Here is a 23,556-nt window from a genome sequence, read left to right as displayed (position 1 = left end):
CATTCGCCTTTTAAAAATGAATTCATTTTAAAGAACGAAATGATGAATACCAACATTATTTCGTTTCATTGTCCAACTGAGAAATTATTGTGTTAAATTTTAAGCATCTTAATGCTTTATAATTATTATATGTAGCTGTAAGTATAAAAACTGAATACTTTGGAAACTTATTTTTAATAAACTTACATGGATTGCGAGTTTTTAATTTCTCCTAAGAGTTAATAAACAGTTTTGCATTTGTTTTATGTACATCACAACCACTGTACGGAACAGGACTGCGGATAGCAGAGCTCTCCTTACAACACCTTGGTGCAATTATTCATTCACTTGCTAACCGGAGCGGAGGAGGAGTGCTGGCGGCAGCCAAACCGCCAGACAGAATCTCCTCTTTTCCACCAACGGCAATGGCAACGGCAACGGCGAGATGCAAACAACAGTCCGCTTCAAGTCGAAAATAAGAAAAAGGTTTATGAATGCGCTCATGAAAAATGGAACATCGTTAAGAGCAATTCATAATGAAATACGCGGCACGTTGCGGATTGGGATTGGAGGGAAAGTTCCCTGGACTTGGACCTGGACCTGGACCAACTGCTATATGCTGAGCCCAGGCGGTCGATATGCACTTTTTTGGTTTCTTCGCTGGAAGCAGCATAAAAATTATGACCATAAGCAGGATATTGGGTTAAGGTTTTATTATTCTTACCTCCTTGTGTGTTGCCAATAAACTTTGTTGCTGCAGCTGATTTCCACCTTTCGGTTTCTCCTTGATTTTTTTTTTGCTTTTTCATTTCTTACTGGTTGTCCAAATGAAGCTGTTGCATTGCCAGACGAAAGCGGTATTTCAATCAGAGCTGTACAATAAAGGGCATACATATACATGTACATATGTACACATGGAGCTATGCAAGCCTTATCAATAATTTCGTTTTCATATGCGCATCGCCAGAAAGATACAGATGGGGCCATAAATATGATTCCGGGCCGGAGTGGATTGGCTAGGGAAATTTATAGAGTCTGTTGCTGGGGTTGTCAGGTGAAATAAATAATAAATTCGTTATTTTTCGAGGCTCGGCCAACGGAGTCCGCGGCGTTGGCTATCAACAGTGCAGAACAGCAACGACAATAACTCCAGGGGCGTATGATGGGGGCACGCCCACATTCGGCAGCCCCAAACATCGAGCACATTTTGCCGGTGCCCCAACATCGAACGTCGTGCTCCCTGCACAGCTGCAAATCGCACTCGGACATCGTGGGGGCCCGATGGGGAAACAAATTTGAATTCAATGAAAGATGAAATCATTAAGTTTGCAGGCAATTGAAGGCGGCTGCGAATGCGGTTGGCTTTAATCGTGCCGGAGTCGCACAATGGGACTCGGATCGGATTGGATCGCATTGGGTTGGGCTTGGTCCGGAGGAGGCGATGAGATTATGACACTGGCCAGACATTCACCGAAAAACGCTGAGGAGGAATTAGAGTCGCCAAATCGAGAACTCAATTAAGGAATGCCTAAAGTTGCAGAAAAGTACTATTAACTAATTCGAAATGAAATGGAAGGCTATCCCGTTGAAGGCAGAATAGAAAATTCTGTTTTCATTCTCCCACTCAATCATCTTTATCATCATCTTTATTATCATCTTTACTAAATATATAAATATTAACTTACTCGTAGCGTTACTGTTATAGTATTTGAAAACAATTTTAGTAATTTGATTATTTAATAATCAAATGGACATGCTAGCAAACTAAATTGCCAACTATATAAACCAGATGTGCTAGTAAACTGCAAATGGACCACTTTCATGTCTATGGGAATGGAATTGTCGCCACTTCGTGCACAAGGAAAAAATACGGTGGCTAATGAGAGGCATAATCAACTTCCCATGTTGCATACACAATTGATGCCAATGCCCGGACCATGCCCAATAAATATCAACAGCCACACAAATTTGCCTGTTGGCCAACTGGCAACTTCAAAAAATAATAAAAAGCGAAAAACCATAGCCGCGAGCCAGGAGAGCCGACAACAAAAGCGCACATAAATCAACGATCAAGACAATTGCGGTGTAATAATTTTAACTTCTTTAAGTCGGCAGCCAGCCCACACCGCACACCACGGCGCACCACCCGGCTCCACCCTGCACCACTGACTCCACTTCAAGTCGATCCGATTCGGCGGGGGCCCATAAAAATAACAGCTTATCGGTAAGAAGAATCGTGTCGTGGCACGCCTACCAACTCAAAAAGGCATTAAAATATGAAAACAACAATTGCACACTCTCTGGCATGGGAGGTGGATGCTGGAGGGGTTGGTATCCACCTCCGGGGGAAATCAACAGCAGTCTGGGAGTCACAGAGTGGCCGACACGCCCCCTTCTCTTCATTGTAGGCGTCAGCCGATGGCAGCGGCACGTTTTCCTCCGTGAAATTCCAAACTAGCCCCAACCACCCGCAGCATCGCAAAGGTGAGTCCAGCAAGACGCTAAACCAAAGATATATAGGTGTATCAGGAGTTGCCCCTCCGCGCCCACTGTCCTTGCCACATCGCTGCATTGTTCAACCACAGGCGAATGAAAGTTGGGGGAGGGATCGGTTTCGTGAGGCAGCGGGCAGTTACAACTTAGTTAGCTCAGCCAGAATTGCAGGCGATATCTCAATTTGGGGTCCATAAAAATAGTGAGTAATAGGCCATGTCCAAAGAGCGGCCCAAGCTTATGAAATACGACCATCCGATGCTCTAAAAATACCCTAATCCAATTTAAATCAAATTTAGTATATAATAGGCTAGTTACATCCCTACAAGGGTCTTTGCTCTTAAGTAATATTTCGAATGGTTATAGCTTACCACTAACATGGCATATTTTCTTGGGTTCCAATGCACAGCATACTTAGTTACAAACTATGGTGGCGGTGTCATAAAAATCGGTAACCGAGTAGTCAGTCTCTCTGCAGTCATAGCATTCTAGCATAGCATTCACACTGAAAATCTCATTGACAGACAATAGGTCTGACAAGCCCAACACAAATATCCATAGCCCAAAACCGGAAAACTTCAGCATTTTGGGATCCATTCACATGTTTGAAAGAATCTAAAAGTGGAATCGCAAAATTGACAATGGCAGCAAGGCAGCCCACTCCCCGCCAGCTGGCGTACCTCGACGAGCTGAAGATGCGATTGCAGGAGCTCCGCGATCGCCAGGCGTCCTTCATGGAGCAAACGGCCAAGATACTCAGCCAGATGAGCTCCTCCAGTATGGATGTGACGGACTCCGAAACACTACCAACCGATTCGATGGATGAAAATGGGACAATCACTACTCCAGCGGGTGTGGGTGCCGGGATCACCAAGGGTTCCAAGGGCAATCTTAATATTAAGAAACTGATCCAGCGCTTTGAAGATCTGCGGAAGAACTCGCAGGTAGGTTTGCATTATCATTAATAATTATTTTTTAATCTTATTACCCTAAACTACGTTCATAGCAAAATTTAATTGACAAGTAGTTCATTTAAGTGTTACTTTTGTCATTTGAAAAATTGCACACCTTTTTTATGAGGAAAGGATTTATATTGACGAACATTTTTGGATTCAGACCTGGATTGTCTTTCAGCGTGAAATACTTAAGAAATATTTAAATAAATTGTATATAACCTTAAAATGTTTTATTGGAATGCTGAAATATTAACAGTCGATTGCACGCTTTCTTTCAACTAAAAATTGCAGCACAACAAAATATTTCAATATTGCGTGCAACTATTTTATGTATTTTTCGAATTGTTTTCAGGAGTTTGGCGATCTCCCCGAGGTTCCCGAGGAACTGATCAACGTGGATGTGCGCCGCATTCTCAATGGCTACGAGAAACTCATCGAAGATGGCCATGTTCTCCAGCAATCCTGGTTTCTGCTCAAGAAGTCCACGGAGAGTTGCGCTCGTTTCGCCAGCGCAAATGGCATGAAATCGGAGGATCGTCCACCGTTGAAGACCAACTCTGGTATCATTGAGGTGGTACCAGAACGTAGTCCTGAGGTGGCTGGAACCCCGCCCATTAAGAAATCTAAATCGCTGCTCTCGAATGTGGTCACAAGTTCGGAGATAGTGGATAAGAAGGCAGAGGTTTTCACCACCAAGAATGTAAAGGCTAAATGTAATTCCCAGGACTATGGTAAGGAACTCAGAAGACTACGAAAAGAGCAGTCCCATGTAGGTTAATCCAAAGCCTTATCTAAACCCTAGGTCGTGCGCGTTGGGGAGCCTTTATGCAATTGATCATACGCGTGCTTCGTCCATTCCACGGCGGCAGCAGCAAGACAAAGAAAAATCACAACGGCAACAACATGAGGATTCCCAGCCACCTGCCACCGAAGAGGAAGCCCATCTACTAGGCCTTTTCAACACAAAAAACCACAAGTGAAGATCCAAACTAAGCCAAACCAATCCCCCCAAAATCCCACTAAAAATAATCCAATAAAACCGATCCCATCGAAAAGACGCGTTAATCAATAGCCAACACCACACGTCAGCGTGTCAATATTTTGCCTAATTAATGTGGCCCGGCTCGGGCGCAGTGGCGCATCAATTTCGGGTGTCAAGTGCAATGAGGGGGAACGATCGCTCTGTGGGTCCCCTTGGTCCGGATCCGGACCACCATCAGCTAATGTATCTATATGGCCCAAGCCCAAGCCATGGCGACGGCGACGTATGGCAGCAACTGCTGCGCTGACAGCGCATTTTAGTCGCCCATGGAATACCGAAAATAAATCTTGCCCTGTCGTGACACAGAGCGGATGATGCACTGTTCAAAAAAATTGCTTAAATTGCATATTAGAAAAGAACATAAGCTGTCACTATCGTCACTCAACACATTGTATTGCTAACTTTGGTAAAGTAACTTGAGATGTTATGTTAGGTATCAACAAGTAATTTTTTAAATTAATATAACTGGTTAGCATTATAACTAACATGCTTTATATTTTTGCAGTGTACTGAAGGAGTGATACATTGGTTGAGGAGGGTGTAGAAACACTAAAAGCAACGCAGACAAAATACTCGGCCCCACACAACACGCAACACACACGCATAGCGAGAAGTAAACATTTAAATTTAAATTAAGTGGCTTGTTCAGCATCTCCGAATGCAGCAGCTAATGAGCGGAGGCCCACTCCATGTGGGCGACGGAAAACTGTATATACATATACTGTAGATGGACACGAGGAAGGCGGGGATCTCAGCAGGAAGCTTTCACGTTTGGATTATCATTGAAATTGATATATTTACTTAAGCGCATGGCTATTTATCTGATAGCCCTGGGATATGCATCATCCGAATTTGATTAACTTTCCATTCGAAATATTAATTGAAGTCGCATAAGTAAATGACAAAAAAAGTGAGTGGGCTTAACCAAGCGAGTTAAACAAGCTGTATTGTATAGCATTATATTATGGCGTCTATGTAAAGGGTTTCACCTGCTATCTGCCAGCATCCTGAGGGATAAATCAAGCTATATATGTGTACAGCTAATTAATTATAATTAAAGTTACAAGCATTTAAATCAGAAATAACAAGTCTAAGCTGGAAGGCAAACACGAATTCCAGCCACACCTTTGCTGGCCATAATAAGAAATCATGTTTGGCAATGATTTGTGGCATCGATGCCGGTTTGCTGTGGCGTGGATATGTGGATATACATATAGATATATCCATCGGACTGATCAAGAGGGGCTGTGTCTGGGAGGCAGCGCCTTATCTGCGGAACAGACACGAGTGGCGATGACGATGGCGATGTTAATCAGCGACAGGCGGCCGCATGCAACCCGCTAGATACAAAAATATATACAGATATATAGATAGATATATTCGAGACGGCTAACGTTGCCACAACGTATGTCCACGGATCATCGAGGGGCAACAAACGAGTTGCAAAGTGGCTTAGGCTGACACCGCGGTTCCAATCCGTTGGCGCTTGAATCGTTTTGACCTGCAACATTGTCTGCCGTCTTGCAGGTGGAAAGACGCAGAGCCACCAAATATGGCAGGCCAGTCCACATTGCACATGGGTATTATTTTGGCCAGTCGGCTCCAAGGTCTGCAGCTAGCTTTAACCTCTGTTGTTTCTATGGTTAATAGGGTTGATCTTGATTGTCCAGTACATAAATCATAAGCTCAAATCTTGGCACACAATGGGTTATCGCCACAATACATTTTTTTATTACTCGTAAATTTAGTAAGTTTCTAAGCATTCATTTTATGTGTGGTTAATAGAAGACTTTTACTCGTGTTTTTTTTTAACATGCTTAGCAAAGTGCTAGTAACCTACCTACCTGCAATCTGTGTTGCATCGTAGCTCCTGTTTGCCCGGTCCCAAAGTACACATGTATCCCAAGCAGTTGGTTGGAACCTCTCAGTTAATAAACATCCAAAATGTCGACGCCTAGACAAACATTGGACTCGGAATCTAGAAATCTAGTTCCGCGGAATGCCCAACAATTGTAAACTGACATAGCAAACAGTTCTGGGAATTCGTCATCGCACATTTTACAGGGGCGGATACCCGGCGAATGTGGGCGGGGGGGAGGCAGCGGTCGTGGGGCGCAGTGTTCTCTTTGATGTTGAGCCGACACACGTTGGCAGACGTCTGTTCACCTAATTATCACACCATTTGAGGCATCGTAAAGGCGTGGCGGCCAAAAGGTAAAGTGGGGGGCACGTGAAGTGGTGGGCGGATCGGGAAGCCAAATTCAAGTTTCATTTCGCTGCATTTGTCGTGCATATGGAGCGCATCATAAAGCCATAAATGTGTGAAAGGAGGGCGGCAAGATCAAAGTCCTACCAGACTTCAACTCTGCAAAATTCAAAGAAATCTGAATGTGTACGTTTTTGGATGGATGGATGAAATGGAAAATTTGTATTTCAACTCTTATCAAATAATTTTTACCTTTTCTGAAAGTTAAGTTGGAGAATTGCTGTATTGCTTTAATCCAGCATTTAATCGTAGTCTAGAAACTTAAATGTTCTTTTTACCTACTTATGAATAATTTATACTCTCACGTTTACCAATACTCCCCCAAGCTGACTATCATTTGAGATTCTATTAATTTCAGTGTACGAAGCAAATTAGCAGCAATTTACATCCGTTCGCGGGGGCATGGGTTAAGGAAGCGAATTAGACCTCGGTCCGGCGGGAAATGGAAAATCCCGACCAACGCCAGCTGCACTTGCACATGCAAACTAATAAATTTCATTGATGTGTCTATTTTGGGCTGCCCTCCTCCCAGCTAAAGAGCCCCAAAGTGCCTGCAACGGAAGCAATTTGTAGCTACAAGCTGTAATTTCTGCGTCCCACCCGCTGCACACTTTCCCGCCGGCTTTTCCAACCCAGAGCCAACGCCTCTTCTTCTGACATTCCTCGACCAAATAAAAAAGACGTCGATAATTCTTGAGCAACGGCGCGAAAATCGGGCAAATTTTCGCTGTCAGTGGTCGGAACTTAATGGCTGGCAAGTGGGGAAAACGAGGTGAAAGGGGTATACTAGACCTCGTTGGCTTTAGCAAAGCAATTGCTGCACATTTTATTTAACCCTTTTTATGGCCTCATTATGGCCCGAAAAGGAAGAGCGCGGAGTGCAGACAAAATATATATCTTTTCTGCTGAATTTGGGGTAGAATTCTACCGGGGCCAAAGGGGCTTCAAGCTTTGGGCTTTGCGCTCGAAGCGGGTGCGAAATGTCTGGCGGAAATGAGGCTAGGAATCAAGCAAATAAATGTTTTATAAAATGTTTCCAGCAAGCACACAAAGTAACCGAGTGCGAGTGAGAGGGAAAAAAGCCGTGCCCCAACCATTCTCCAGCCATTAAAATGAAATTTATCGTTCACAATGTTTTATGGTTTTCGAAATTTTCGTGCAAAATGGAGTTACTTGGTAATTTGGACGGAAAATGAATGTTACCAAGCCTTGGGTTCATATAAAATGTTACTTTGTCTCTTAATATTTCCCCATGCCCTTAAACTTATGCAAGGACTGTATATCCTATGTGAATATTAAGACACAATATACTATTTTTGGAAGGTAATAAATAATTTTAAGTTTTATTACTGAAATGACCACTGATATATGAAAATTCAAATAGTTTGTTTTAGTACCAAATTAGGGAACCAAGCAAATACACTCGAGTAGTACATGAATGGCCATACTTTAGTATATCCAGCGTTTATCAAGTGAAATCAAATTGTTTTTCTTTCATTCTGGACCCCGAATGGTCGGTAAATCTCTTCAACTGAAATTCATATTCCCCACAGAGAGCCCGGCTTTACCCCGAAAACGGGGTGGTGTGGGAAATTAATAGCGGCTAAAACTTTCAACTTTGCCAGAGGGAGGTGCTGTTGCAGCATCGCCTGGAGCAGAAGCTCACTTACTCATTCATTCAGTTTAGCAGGGGCAACTTGTGGCCATAAATTTGCGTACAGCGCAAAAGTGGAAAATACACCGAAAAATAGCGGAGGCATGTTGGCAACTTGGCCGACCAGCCCAAAAACCCCAAACCCCCTTACCACCACTTTACAGTTGTGTTTTCGGAGTGCAGGATCCTCCTTTGGGGCCTTTGGGACCTGTATCTACTAGCGCACTTTCAGCGCGACGATAAATTTCCAAGGCAAAATGTGTAAATTATAAATACGAGCAATTATTTTAACTCTACTTAACAAATTACCATGCCGTAGCATATGGGGCAAAAGGTATAAATTACCGACTTTTACGACTTGCGGAAATTGTACGGCGACGATGGCGCTGCAAGCAGGTTATAACCCGGCCCAGGATGCATGTGTGCCAGAGTATCTGTGTGAGTTGGTGTTTTGTCGGGTTCCTGTTTAATTGTGTGTGTAGGTGATTATGCCTAATTGCGTGCAAGTGTGTGTTTGTGTGTGCGAGCCAGGAGCCAGGAGCCAGGATGAAAAGCGAAGGCGTCGACGGCAGCATGTTCAAGGATCCACGTCCCCATCTCTCACTTCCTGTCTCGCAAATTTCCCACCTTTTCACCCACTTTTCCGCCACTTTCCCCACTCGGTTGTGGTGTAAAACTTTTCGAATCAACTTTTAAGCAGCGCAAATGACGCTGTGGCCATGTTCGAGGTGAGCAGGGGAGTAGGAGTAGGGGAGACTTTCTAGAGGGGGCTGGTGTAGTCAACTATGCGGTGGCCTCAAAAGGGGGTGCGGTGGTATCAACCTCACTTGATGACTTGATAACTTGTGCTTGTGTGGCAACGTTACTTGGCAAATTATGCTGAGGGTGCTGGTTTAATTGCGTTATGGTGCGCTAAATTTCAATTTTAAGCACAAAGTGTAATCAATTTAATAGAATGTTTATTTTACATGATACAAGTTTATGTTGTTAAAAGACAAAGATTCAAAAGTAACTTGGACAACGAATTAACCTTCTAAGTAATGCTAGATTTAGTCTCATTACTTTTTTTTAAATGAACTTAAATATAATATCTTAATACAATCAGTCTCTTTATAGCTTATTATGAACAACTTGCGGACGCCATAGGACAGTTCATTCAATCAAAAGACGTGGCCAACTGGCCCTTCTTGGCCTTTCTGCACTAGCCGTCTTGCATATAAAATTCGCACAACACGCCAGGCCATTAATCATTTTCGCAAGCAGCCAGCGGGAAGACTTGATTTCATGTTTTCCCTTCATTTGGGGTGGCAAAGAAGCGGGACCTGGCGCAAAAAACAAAATGAATATTTTCTTTACTTCTTACGCAACGCTGGACACAAGATTGATGTGACATTTGTGCCGGGCTCTCGAGAAATATGGCAGCTCTTGGCAAAGCCCGTCTTCACCCCGAGTTGCCACTGCTGGCAGCAATTGGCAATGAAAAATTCTAGCGCCAGCCAAAACGACATTTCAATTCGAAAAGTGCTCGACACCATCCAGTCGAAGGACTCGGGAGGACCCAACTTCCATATCCCTCGGTGACAGTGAGTGCGAGAAATATTGCGCCCGCAGCGTATTTCGGCTTTTGGGTTAACTTGCCTTCGACTTTGGCCCCGACTCTCGGTTACCAACTCAGCTACAGACTCAGTTTCGGTTTCAGTTTCAGTTTTAGTCCGACTCTCGCTGGATGGCAGACATCCTGGCACGCCATCTATCATTTCAGCTCTAAGGATTGTTGATGGCCCCCATAAATTATTTTTGCACGCGCTCCAAAAACTACTGCGCCAAAAAATATGTATTTTTGCGCAGTGTTGCGGGAGGGGTTCGGCCAAAAAAGCAATTGCAAAGCGCATTTCATTTACATAACTTAAATATATTTATATCCGCTTTTTTCGTGGTAATCGTTGCAGCTGCCCTATCCCTAGGCGTTTTATAAATAAAAGAAAAGAGTGACGGCAAAAGGGAAATGGCATTGACAAGTGACAAGTGCCGGAAAATACTTTTTCTGGCCACAACACACTTTATATAAAAATGCTTTGCTTGGTTTTGCCTATCTAGCTGACAAGTTAATTAATAACAGCCGGTATTTATTTTACATTCTTAAACATTTATTCAATACTTCTATGGACTTTAATGTTAAATGCACACTCATCTGCACAGCTGAGGACCTTAAATTGTGATATAGAATTATCTCAGCTTGAGTTGGCCAACCCTTTTCGAGTTCCCAAGAATTAACCCATCAACCCTCATGCTATTGCCACTCAGTTGTCCACAAAATACTTCTGCCGAACTTAGTTTTTGGCAGTGCCTCAAGCGGTTTTGCCTTCGCCTTGGGCATCAATCAAATGGGCATTAAAACATATTCCGGAGCCAAGGCCCGAGTCCAAGTCAAAACCTCATTATCGTGGCGTGGCATTAATCAGCTGGACACCGACAAGTCACTGGCCATTGGGTTGGCCACCAACCCCCCCGAAATGTCTCTATTCTCCCGAATGCCCGCACAAATATACTGGAATATTGTTGCGGTCAACAAAGTCCATGGCTTTATTAATTGCTGCTCATTAGCGCTCGGGGCCCATCGATCAAAGTGACCACAACAGCGTCGGAGATATATGTACATATACGCTAAATGTACTCCCTGTGCATGGGAGTAACACGATGACCCACAGATGCAGATAAAACATAATTTAGTGGCAGCCAAGTGCAGATAAGCCCTCTGGCCGCCGTCGCATTGACAAACTGCAGACAGGCGCCGATGGGCGAGGATGTGGGATATGGGATGGGAATTGGGGAATGGGGATCGGGGATTGGATGTGTAGAATGTGGGATGTGGCGGGGAAAGTCGGGTCTCCAACTGGCCATTCTTTCTGGGCGCCTCGGAAACTTTGTCGCCATCGGACATTATCGCAATTTCTAATCGAAGGCCCAACGGCAGCAGCAGCGGCAGCAACAACAGCTCATGATTGAAATTCAAGTCTCGCCCAACAACAGCAACATAATAAATGACCTGCGGCCGCAGCGGGAAACCCGAAAAACAAAAAACATACCATAATACTAGGGAAAGGCATGGCCGTAATCAGCACTTGTAACTGAAAACCCCCTGGGCCAGGAGCATGGAGGCGTCCAGCGGAGTGGATGCGGCAATCGAGCAAGCATGTGTAAAGGTTCCGAAGCAGAGGACATACTAATTAGCGCCCATTGATCATTCGACCCCGGCGCTAGGGTGCGACAACCGAATTTCTTCGGAAGGAGTAGCCACGCCGTATCGAGATCGACTTGAAAAATACCCTAACTAAAGGCACAACTAACATTTCGATATATACTAATATTTATACTACTATTATCATTTCATATAGTCAGCCAATGTTCAGCTAAATAAAAATGAAGCAAGACTTCAAATGTTTATCCTAAAGTAACATTTGATAACAATCCCTAATCCTAATTTAAAGTTAATATACCCGATACCCTGCAGTTTCCAAAAGTATTCAATTAAGTCGTTCTTATCCCTCGAGCACATTAAAGAGTTTTGTGCATTTTGAATAATCACCATACTCATAATGATAGTCATCAGAATTTTGTATTCCCATTTTCATAATCGGGGTTGATTTCTCCGCCCACCTTCGCGTCGAATCCGCATAATAGAGCCATTTGACCCGCCGGGGGAGGATGGTGGTGCTGATAGCTGGATAGCTGACAACTTGAAGTTTTAATTGGGTCTCTTGTCGGACGCCTACTCTGGTGGCGCCCCGCCATGAGGCGTCTCTAATTAACCGCACAAATATGTGGAACATTGCCTCAGCAGTGTCCCCCAACCAGGAAAGCCCATCACGCCACAGCTAGAACCGAACCAGAACCAGAACCACAGCCGAACCAAAACAGAACAGAACAGCTCATAAACATAATTCACAAACGAAAATTCAATTGGCCACAGCTTAAGCACTCGACTCGGCCATGGTCTTGGACTTGGCTCTTGTAAGGGCGGTCAAAGTGCCATAAATAAATTAAACCCATTTAACATGCGTCATAAATTTATAAACAATACACCCAAAGCTAATTAGCCGACTCGAAAATTGCTACGAACGTGGCCAAAGTCGAGGATTGAGGGAGGAACTAAAAGGAAAGGGGATGGCCTCATTGTCTCGCTGAGCCACAGTGCAAGTGTGGCCAACTGCGGATGGGATTACGTTCTTTGGGGAGTGCTCACTGTAAGTACAGTGGAATGGCTTGGGATCTAAAGTTTGTTGGCACATACAATTTTTTGGTTCTTATTTAAATATATAACATTTTAAATATTTTAATCCCAAATAGTTGACTTATGTTCATTTTAAATTTAGGCGTTATACGTAATGTGTCAATTTTAAAATGAAGCAACCTATACTGCTCAAACAGAGCATTTTCAATATGAAATTAATGGTTAAGGTTGTAAGCCACATAAACCACTGCTATGTGAAACAAAACCATTTCCCATCTGGGCGAAGAGAGAAAGAGTTGCTTTTTGTTTTTCAGTAGTCGAGAAAGCCACAACGACCACAGTTGTCCGTTAGCCATTCGTTTTGGGTTGTCTTTCTTTTTTGGCTGTTTGGCTGGTCGCTTGGCTGACTTGCTTCATAAATAAAATGAATTCGTACTCAACCCGACAGCCATAAATAATAAAGTGCAAAGCACCACCGTCTCGGCCCACCTCGTCACACCCACTTCAAGTCCGAGTCTGGTCTGCTGCTGGTTTTGGCCAAGTCAATTTCCACAAAGGCAACACTTTCTGCTCGGCGAGTTTCAAGATTTACGCTGACACTTGCCAAGGGGCAGGGATTTTGGGGTTTGGGGGCTTGGGGTTTCGCAGCCCCCAGGAAGGGTGCCCTGATGGCTCGAGCTCAGCTGTTTGTCATTTCCTGTGAATTATGTGGTGTTAGTTGCGAATGGATGTTGTTGCTGCCAGGGCTTGTTGACTACCGTTTTGTCTATCCAACTGGGGAGACGGTATAAGGTAAGGGTCTGAAATGATACATAAAGATCGCAGAGGAAACTTCTTGTAGATGCTCTTAAATTGATATTTAGCAAATCAATACTGGAATTCAGAGTGACTAGATTCAAAGTATTTTTAAACAAATATATTAAAAGATATCCATCTCGGCTATATCATTTCAAATATTATTGCCTCAACCCTTTCAAAAATATTTTTGTCTGCACTGCCCATAATAGAAATTGCTACCCCAAAAAACACTCTCCAATTCGACATGGACCCCTCTTTGTGGGGGCGCAGACATATTTTGTGCCGCCCATTAACATAACTCAATGTATCCGTCGACAGACAGACAGCCCTTTTCGGCCTCCCCGTTCCCCTCTGCGGTCCATCGCCCCTTGGACTGTGTCAGGTCGTAAACATTTGCTTTCTTTGGTTTTTAATTGGATTTTATTATGCCAAGCCGAAAGTTAGCTGCCTGATATATTTATGATTATTATGTTTGTGCCGTGTCTCTGGCCGTATTTCTTTATTCGGCTTTTGTTTTTGGCTTCCAGGGCACCAGAAGCAGCCAAGTAGAACCGTGAAAGGAGTTGAGATATGGCATTGGTCTATGAAACATTAAATTAAAATTATTAAAATTGGTAATAATTAAAAAACAATTTACTTCTAATAATTTATGTAGATTATGTTTACCATTTTTATCGAATTAGAGTAACAATGACATATAAGTTATCAATATAAATCTAAAGACCATTTTATAGTAGTCTAGGAATAGTTAAAATTCTTAAACAATACAATTTCAATTGAGGCTCCTTTTATTTTCCAAAAATTAGTTTGTTAACTTGAAGGAATTCTCATGCATTTTATCCAGCCCTGCAGAAGGCCCATTTTGTTTAATTGCCTGGATGAGCAACTAATTTGGACGCAGTTCAAAAGGGCAGCCGGCAAAACAGATCAAAATTTATATGCATGCGATGGCGGTGCCGATGCATGTGTAACGGCACTTAAAAAACTCCAGCCCCCCCACCGCCTTGCTCCCACCACTTCGGCGGACCCATAATCCCATTTCCCCGCGAACGGAAAGATAAAACGTGGCGCTCGCACAGTCCCTAAACGGAAAAAAGAGTGTGTGGAGGGGGGCATGGGGGATCCGACGGGGGCATACATTTAAATTTATGCGGTTTTCGACTGTGCGGGGGTGTTCCTGATGTTGCCTTTTGTGCAGTCAACAATTTTCATGCTTGAGCGATTGCCACGAAAAGCGGTGCGAGGGTGCCGGAGGGATGAAGGCGGACATAATTAGTTGAAACGGAAGCAAATTTATGTTTTGGCAGTTATGTTTAAATTAATGTTACAAAAATTAAATGCTCATAAATAAAACAAAATTTATGGCCCGACGATGGAGGAGACTTAGTGCCCAAGGTGCGTGGGCATGTGGAGGGGAGCGGTGTCCAAGGACCGAGGAGAAAGCCATTCACAATCTTCCTAATGTGTGCAGAGCAATTTGTTCGAATGTTCAGTCTTGCAGGAAAGAATGCCATCAACGTGTTCCGAGTCCATTAATGGCCTCGAAACGCACTTAATAGCCAACTGACACTGGAAGTGACAAGAAGATTGTGAGGGTAAAGCAATAAATCGCTGGCACTGGATATTTGGAATCTATTGTGGGCATTAATGGGTGCGGTGAGTGATATTTTATGGGAAATAATTGCTAAAAAGGTCAAGAGTCCATAAAATATGTTGAGAAATTATTCAAGAAAAAACAAATCTACCGGAAAAATAATATTTGCTTTATGGGTCAATAGCAGATATTTTAAGCATTCAAGAATTTCAAAACGAAACTAATATTCTAAATATGATTTTCAAGCCTCCAACATCACCAATCCATGTTGACAGTTCGCAAAAACGTTTACCAAAGTAGAAATATCCTGATTCTGGCCAGCCTTCCGCCGACACACATACCAGTCCATAGAATTCCGGCCAAAGCGTGTGTGTTTGCCATAAGAGGAAAACCTTTCAAACTTTGCAACGCAATATGTCAATTACTTTCAACAAGGCTGCCAACTGTGTCCAGCGCAGCACACACGTAACAGATGAATGAAAAATGAATTTAATTGCCCTATGTTGGGTGTCAACATTTTTGAAATGGGTTCGCATTTGTATCGCCGACCAAAAGCACATTCAGCCGTCCGGCCGGATAACTTTTTTGGGTCTTGGCGCATGTTGGCAACGTTTTTATGACAGTAACAGCAGTAAAAACGTTGACCTCTGACCGCCCCACAAGTTGACCCACATCACCATCAATTCGAAAAGTATTTTCATATGAATGGCTAACATTCTTTGTGCGAATCAGTCAGTTTTAAAATGGGGGCTTTGAATCGACGTCCGATTCAAACTGGGATTCCAATTGGTTGCCAAAGTCAAAGTCGGTTTTCCTGTCCTTTGCAGGCGAAACCGCAAAGAGCAACATAATGAAAAGTGTTTGGTCATTTATTGTTTAAATGTCTGACAGCATGTTGACAGCCAAATGCCAAAGTAAGTTGTCACTGGCACTGAATGCTGAATGCTGCATGTTGGCTGGAAGCTGGATTTCGGTTGCTGGTGGCAGCAGGATGCTCTGAAGTGGATCGCAGTGGTGCGCAGTGGATGGACAGGGCCAAAATGTCTGGCCCTGTCAGTTGGACTGAACGAGGGCGAGAACTTTGAGTGAAGTCCTCTGGAATCCGGGTTGCACGAAACTTTCCCAGCGGTTCGCAAAGTGCAAAGTGCAGGCGACATTTGCTTTGATGTTCTCACTTGATTGACTTGCGGCTGCCGCTGCTTTTCGACTGGAAATGTTTCGGAGCAACTCGCTGGGTTAATTAAGCTGGCAAATCAAACGCACATCACGAGTGCCAGGCGAAGGCAAATGACTTGTGCGCACTCGGGATGCAAACAATTTTCCCCAACCATTTCGGTCTGGTTCAACCAACCGAATGAACTGCTATCGGGCTTACCCAGCTGTCATTCTTGGACAGTTTGCAGATGCACTAAAGTTCTTAAGATATGAATAATTGAAAGAAGAAATTAAAAGGATATTAACAATATATGTAAAGGAGTTATTAAGTTATTATTGAAAAAAGAAATTAGAAGGATATTACCAATATATTTGAAGGAGTTATTAACTATATTTAGGAGGGTGAGTTTTAGTTGTTAATTTGTTTGTATCTTTATCATCTATTACTATTTGTTCGCCTTAATAATTTAAGAAATGATCGTTTCAGTACCTCATTGAAAAGTCCCCCGTACAAATATCCAATCAACGTCTGCATTGAAGTCAGCCCAACCTTCACTTACCGTCGTAAAAGCATTATTTTTTTAAGCCACTTAAAACGTGCATATCATTGGCTTTTTATTTTTATAGCGCTAACGTGCTTCAATATGGCAATATAATAACCTCCAACTGACAATAAAACATAAATAATTCGCAGGCCAAAGCCGCACATAAGCAACAACATAAACTATAGCCCAACAACAAAGTCACTGTCCAGTCGCTCGCTGACTGCAAAGCCAACAAGAACAGCAACAAAAGCTATTGCAACAACAATTGCGACAAGCAATTCTCGAATGACAATTGTAAATTGTTTAAATAAAATTTATGAGTGCCCAAATGTGTCGCCATATAATTTCATGCACTTTAACATAAAATTTATCACAATTTGTGTGTCGCATATTTCTTGTTTCGCCTTCCTTTTCCACATTCATTTTTTCCGCATTTTTTTTTTTTTTTTGGTTCACTTAAATAGTTTATATGGGTTTTTGGTCGAGAGCTGGGTTTGGATTCTATGGGCGCTTTGCCGGGCGAAATAACAGTAATTGAAATTTATTGCACAATTTATCGCCCTGGCAGAATATTGAGAACTGGTGGGGGCAGGAGCAGTGGGGAGGAGGAAGGGGTTGGCGGAGATAGATCGCTTTCGGTTCGCTTAACTCGCAGTTGTGTTCCTCGCTTTTGTATGCGACATATTGAAATTTATGTCAATTTAAAAAGCAAAGTTGTCGTGTCAATCATAAAACTCAATTATCGCGCAAGCATTTGCCATATAGCGAATGTAGCGGCAAATGGTGAAGCGAAGGGGGGGAACTTGACAACCGTCATCAGACAGCTTAACAACTCAATTGAAAAGTCATCTGGGGAGCGTTTTTACGCGTGTCTAGCTTACGGAGCTCCCCCGTAGACCACGAGAAACCCCCACGCCATTCAGATTTGATTGCTGGCAATCCGACGTGCCCGGCTGATCATCATCAAAACATGCCACTTCTGTTTTGTTCGCTAATCGCCTCTCAATCGACCTGACTACACTCACAAAAGCCGAAAGACCATTTCGTTATGCGTTTTTTATGTTTTCTTTCTTATTTTTTGGCTGGAAATTCCCCCCCTCTCAGTCACTTAAGTGGTTTGGACTTTTCTGAGTGGCACCTCGTTGACGCTGGTGGGTGCTCATTCACTCACTGACTCTCACCGCTTGCTTCGAATATCAAGTCCATTCGAATGCCCTGCACAACCCAGTAATTAGTGGTTCGGGAAGGGGCCAAGATTGAGGCACTTGAAGATCAAAGGCAGATAGCGATGGTCATTTGTCGATGTCCAACTACAAGTGGCTAAAAATGAAGATTGAGTGGGAGGGAGATCACTGGGGAAAATCAGTCAGCTCGCTGCAACTATTTAATGTCTACTCAGATGTTAAAGACTTTCGTGATGAATATAAATATTTTATAATCTAGAACTAAAATGGCTGCGCATAAGCCCTATTCAGAACATAAATTAGTGTCCAATCTTCCCATGTCACCAGCTTTAGATAAACTGAAGTAAATAATCTTTTATGTTTAATAACTATACAAAATGACTTTCATCTGCACGTGCGGAAACGCATAAGCTCTACTGCGAACCGTGCAGGGTATTTGGAGAACAAATCTCAATTAAAACTGTCACAGTCACTCAAAACAAACTGTCAACTTTATTATTAATTAAATGTCAGATTATAGTCGGGCCTGACACACTCACAAGTTCCCGCCACTTGGAACCCGGGATCAAGTACTAGGCGTGGCGGTGCGGGGCGGGGCCAGGGCAATCCAAATCCACTGCCGTCAAAGGCGTCGCACACTCCTTTGAAGCCAGATCCGGAGGATAGAGACCGAATCTGACTGTCAGTCAGGCAGTCAGTCAGTTAGTTAGTTTGTTGGTAACTGGAAACTGCTTTCCACGCACCACCCCCTTTTTCGCTCCCCCAATGAAATCCACAGATCAGTGAGCTGGAAACGTTAGTGGATTAGTGGACGTGTGCATAACGCCTAATCGGAGTGGATTTTGAAAATGATTAGTCAGGCCGGCCATGATGGTGTCCCCTTGAGTGTCGCAATCGCGTCGAATATTTGGATTATCAGATAACCAGCATATAATGAGAATGACAGTTAATTGGGATTTTTAGTGGGTTGCAATCGCGTACAGAAATCACGCTATAAAGCGATTAAGCACTTGTTCGAGTCCGATCAGTACGATTACATCCATTGCCAGCCGAGTGTTATGTGTCAATCACTCATATCAAACTCGGAGAACTTCATATTGTAGTATTTATATACCCAGCTCTTGAAATGCAATCGAAGCAGTTGCTTTGGACTTTGCTGTTAATTTTAGCTTTGGCTATGGTTGTGGAGGGTTCTATTCTTGGTTTCGGCACCAAGAAATCGAATAAGGCTCCAGTGAAAGTAGAAGTCCTTGAGAAGCAGCCCGCTCTGAACAAAAAACTATCGGATGACTATATTAACGGAGTGCTGAGCATACAGGGTCAAATGCTTTTTAATGCCGTAAATAAGCCCTCATCTCTTAAACTGTATCGCAGTGCTCGGTATATGCAGTCTCCTCAGGACTATCCCGATCTCCTAGGACTACAATAATAAAACGAAGATAATCGAGACTTTTATATTTTACCAACTAATAAATGTAATTATGACTATATAAAAGTTTACTGTGGGAAGAATGTTGGTTAGCAGTGGCTGAAGCGGATATTAATTACGAAATCGGAAGTTGTGGAAGTGCAAAAAAAACAAAAAAAAAAGTGTTGCCAAAGCTCCAAATAAACCAGCTACAATTTTACAGGCAAATAGTTCACGCCAATCAGTATCGATTAAGGCTTGGACACTCGTACAAAACCGCGATTAGTCCGGCATCTAACAGCAGTCATAACACCCCTTGGCAGGCCGGGCACATGGTTAGCCAGATCGATTTACGATCAGCATCCAGTTGGCTGAACAGCCAGAGCTGGTGGAGCGGCTGTAACCTCAACGAAGGCAACACCTTGTGTAACATTAATTTGAGCAATTTAAAAGAGGCCGGCCAGTGGCTACAAATCAATTTCAGCTTGACAACTTAACAGTCTAATCGAAAACAACAAAATGGTTGCCCCGCCAACACGCCGGCATTCGGGCCAACTCAATTGACCAGCTGTCCATGTAGAGTCCAAATATGACCTGTTCCCCGATCTCTCCGAACTCGAGTCCGTTCGACTCCTGACTGAATATGTGCATATATACTCCCTTTGTAGAGCTCCTTGTCGCACAGTAAAATTGTCATATTGCAAGCGCACGCAGGCGCAGCGTAAATGTTAAAAATTATAGTTAAACTCATAAATTACAGGCGTAGTCAGCCGTTGAAACCCGTTCTCCGTTCTCCGATCGGCGATCAGCGATCTGCGATTGCCCCCCGAAACGAATGAACATGCCCTGACAGCTCTCCGGGTCTTTTAGACAATTTAAAGGCGGTTCGTACTCAATAAACCAAATTCCGCACATAATTAATCGATCCAGAGAGCCGGCTGCAAACCAGGCCCCCACTCTGTTTGTTGGCCTTTTATTTTTTATTTTTTACACAATATTTTGACTTTGGATGTGGGCTTGAGTGAGAGATGAGGAGTAGCGGTGGCGGAGGTGTGCGAGAGGCGAAACTTTTTAATAGTCGTGCCATAATCGTAAATCTTTTGTGTCCGACGCAGTGCAACGAACGACAGGGCCGACAAAGCCAAGGCTCGGATCAGGATGGATGGTATGGGCATGGTTATGGGGTCGGTGGATGGTGATGGGGAGGGAGGCACTGCGGCAGCCACAAGACCGTGGGGATGGGGATGGCGACTGCTAAACACCAACCCATACCACACCATACCTTGGCAAGCGAACCGAACGGCGGACCTACCTACAAACAAATCGAGCCAATGTTCACAACTTTATTTATCGCTTAAGAACACGACCAGGTAACTGTCCCTGCCTGAAAAAGGGTTTGTCCCTTAGGTGAAGAGAGAGGCATTGTACTTTAGGATTTTATTAACTCAGGATGAAATTTAAAAACATCTATCAAATAAAGGAGTTCTGAAAACAATGATAGGATCCCTATATTATAGAGCTATTATTATTGGGAAATTTTGACGCGAAAACTAAGAAGCATCGGTGGTTCAGTGGTAGAATGCTCGCCTGCCACGCGGGCGGCCCGGGTTCGATTCCCGGCCGATGCATACTACATTTTTTAAATACCAAAATGTAACTACATATTTTATTTTTTAAAAACAGTCCAATTCACTTACAAATATTGCACATAAATTTGTTATTTTGAACACGTTTGGTTTTCTCTAAAGTAACTTGTTCATGTGGAAGCCGGTTTTAACCATCATTTGATCATATTCAAAGATGTTTGCCAACTTTTTTGCCAAAATGGAAATTTTATGCGGAAAAACTGATTTTTCCAACAGCATCGGTGGTTCAGTGGTAGAATGCTCGCCTGCCACGCGGGCGGCCCGGGTTCGATTCCCGGCCGATGCAACTAGCTTTTTTGATAATTAAGTTTGAAACGGCTTTCTCAAGGTTAACTTCAACACTTAGTGGAATGTGGAAGAAGTAGTTTTTTTTAAATTACAATATTTTTCCAAGACTTATGTCTATTACTGTATTTTGTAAAATATTACATGCATGAAAGAAGCTTACCTATTATACGCCCATGAAGTTAATCAGTACAGTAGCATCGACTGTACAACTTCATGCAACTTAAAAAGTCGGCTTACTTCCAGGAATCGTGGTTGTAAAACTTAATCAAACATCGGTTGGGAAACGATCACTGGATTCCGCGGACTCGTACTCGCATCCGTATCTTTTGCCCATTCACCATGCGGACAGCAGTCCGAATGAGTCGAGTTGAGTTGTTTCCCCTGAAGAAGGCGCGCACCATGAATAGAGTTAGGATCATGGCCAAATGAGCAGCCTTAAGCAGTATAGTATCCCCAAGCAAGCCCCCCTTGTAAGCCAGACTTGTGTGCGCATTATTCAAATGCCCATCTAAGTATCTGTCGCTGTCGCTGGCTTTGTATCTGTATCCGAGTCCGTGGAAAAGCCAAAGCTAGCGCATGCCAAACCACGTAACCCAATGAAAGAAACGAAACGAATCGGCTAGAGGGAGACAGCGACAACATGGAGAACTGTCAGTTGGAGCTGACATATAAACTGACAGTTTGAAATTGAGGTTTTCTCCATGCTGACAGCGTAACACGTCAACTTAAGGAGGCATGAGGCCGACCGAAGTGCCTGTCCAGATACAAATAGACAACCGGGGCCCCGAGGAGTGAGCGACTAGTCCATGTAAAGCGAAAAGATAGTTAAGACTCCGCCAGAGCGAGATGGTGATGAGGACAGAGAGGGAGCCACAAGCTATCGCAGACAGCAGCCGTAGACAGCAGGCAATTTGACAGCTTAAACACACGAGCATGTCAAAATGATATGATCACTAAGTGAGCGCAAACACACAAAAGCCCAGGACGGTATACGGAGATACAGCCAGATGAATGCAAAACTAGCGGGGTGGGGCTATTATAGTACAGTGAAACATACTGATATACAAAATAATGTTGGGACAGAAGTAGAGAAGGAAGTTTCCGAAAAGGGAGAGTTATTTTTGTAGGATAAATATCCAAATTTTCACTTCTTTCCGATATAATGTTAATAATATTGTAAGTTTACCATTAACCAAGCCAACAACAGAGGTGGGGCCTGTACTTTACCATATTATACCATAATCCAATCCTAGCCAGCCTCAAGTGTTGCATCTTCTTTGCACTGCTGCACATCGGGTTCTTTAATAACAAACACACAGCTCGTCGCTTGGACAAAACTTTTGCCTGTCAGCGTTGGTTCCAAGTGGAACCCAGCTTGGGAGTTGGGGTTTTTAGGTCTGGGTCTGGGCTATATGGTCGGGGTCTGAGACGGGGTCCCAAGACCCAGTCTGTGTGCCTGGGTAACTTATCTCGGCTTTCAGTGTCAGCATGTTGTAGCTGTTGTGCGCTCGTTCGGAGGTTCGGCGTGCGTGTTGCTTTTCATGTTTACATTAATAAAAGTCAAAGGTTCTCGAGACTGACATATTGTAATTTATGTTTAGTGACAGCTTTATATCGGCGCAAAACGAACTTTAATCACTTGTTATTTAGCATAAATGAGTTGCCTCCTCTCGATGATGACTTGCGGATGAGTGGAATTGATTTGTTACTTTGGGATCGGGTAGCCCATCTGAATATGCAATCTCTCAGCAGTGTGATGACCGCATAGAGGATTGCATATGGAATACGTCTACGAACTACATAATAAATAGTATTTAATTTTATTTTATTGAATACTCTTTGTTCGCTGACGGGTGTGCAAAATTGAATAAGCTGCCACTTAGAATGGGGGTCTCTTGTCAGTTTTGTGTCAAAATAAATGAAGTTAAATGACAGTTTAATCAAGGCGTCAGGCAATGTCAGAGCATCATCAACCCCATGGCACCGTCATTATCATCATTGCTATATATACGTGCAGTCAGTCAGTCGGCGAGTTAGTCAGTCAGTTGGTGGGTTAGTCATGTGTGTGCCCCTGCTCGAACACGAGGAACTATTGTAAACCCAACTGCTGTTATGCTGACTGCCTGTGACTTGTGTAATACATATCTGGCGAACAATGCAAATCCGTCGAGCAAGTACGTACACTTTTTATATATGTCTTCTCTTGGCTTGTCATTGTCAGGCATTTGGCGAGAGACGTTCGTAAGTGCATTTGCATTTTGCATTTGGCGCGTTGCACGCTGCAAATGTTTTTGACACTTGACAGCCAACGCACTGA

The 23,556-nt window shown here is 43.3% G+C and overlaps 1 protein-coding gene and 2 non-coding genes across 5 annotated transcripts; all 3 read left to right on the top strand.

Moving 5' to 3' along the window:
* The first annotated feature begins 2,957 nt into the window (after positions 1-2,957).
* On the top strand, positions 2,958-4,511 carry LOC117145041. Of its 3 annotated transcripts, none has more exons than XM_033310931.1 (3): positions 2,958-3,416; positions 3,781-4,159; positions 4,231-4,511. In XM_033310931.1, exons 1-3 carry the CDS (start codon positions 3,114-3,116, stop codon positions 4,377-4,379), a joined length of 831 nt encoding a protein of 276 aa, XP_033166822.1. In that variant the 5' UTR covers positions 2,958-3,113; the 3' UTR covers positions 4,380-4,511. The 3 variants fall into 3 exon arrangements, with proteins under 3 accessions (XP_033166822.1, XP_033167625.1, XP_033168417.1); XM_033311734.1 differs by having other exon boundaries at positions 4,214-4,323; XM_033312526.1 differs by lacking the exons at positions 3,781-4,159; positions 4,231-4,511 and adding an exon at positions 3,479-3,642 and having other exon boundaries at positions 2,959-3,416.
* A 16,351-nt stretch (positions 4,512-20,862) lies between these two features.
* On the top strand, positions 20,863-20,933 carry Trnag-gcc. The gene has a single exon. It is a non-coding gene; the product is annotated as a tRNA-Gly (tRNA).
* A 233-nt stretch (positions 20,934-21,166) lies between these two features.
* Trnag-gcc lies at positions 21,167-21,237 on the top strand. The gene has a single exon. It is a non-coding gene; the product is annotated as a tRNA-Gly (tRNA).
* The last annotated feature ends 2,319 nt before the right edge of the window (positions 21,238-23,556 follow it).

Source organism: Drosophila mauritiana, chromosome 2L (genome assembly GCF_004382145.1).
Source record: "Drosophila mauritiana strain mau12 chromosome 2L, ASM438214v1, whole genome shotgun sequence".
Lineage (NCBI taxonomy): Eukaryota > Metazoa > Arthropoda > Insecta > Diptera > Drosophilidae > Drosophila > Drosophila mauritiana.
The sequence above is the reverse complement of the archived record's forward strand: the minus strand, read 5'-3'. Positions and strand labels throughout refer to the sequence as shown.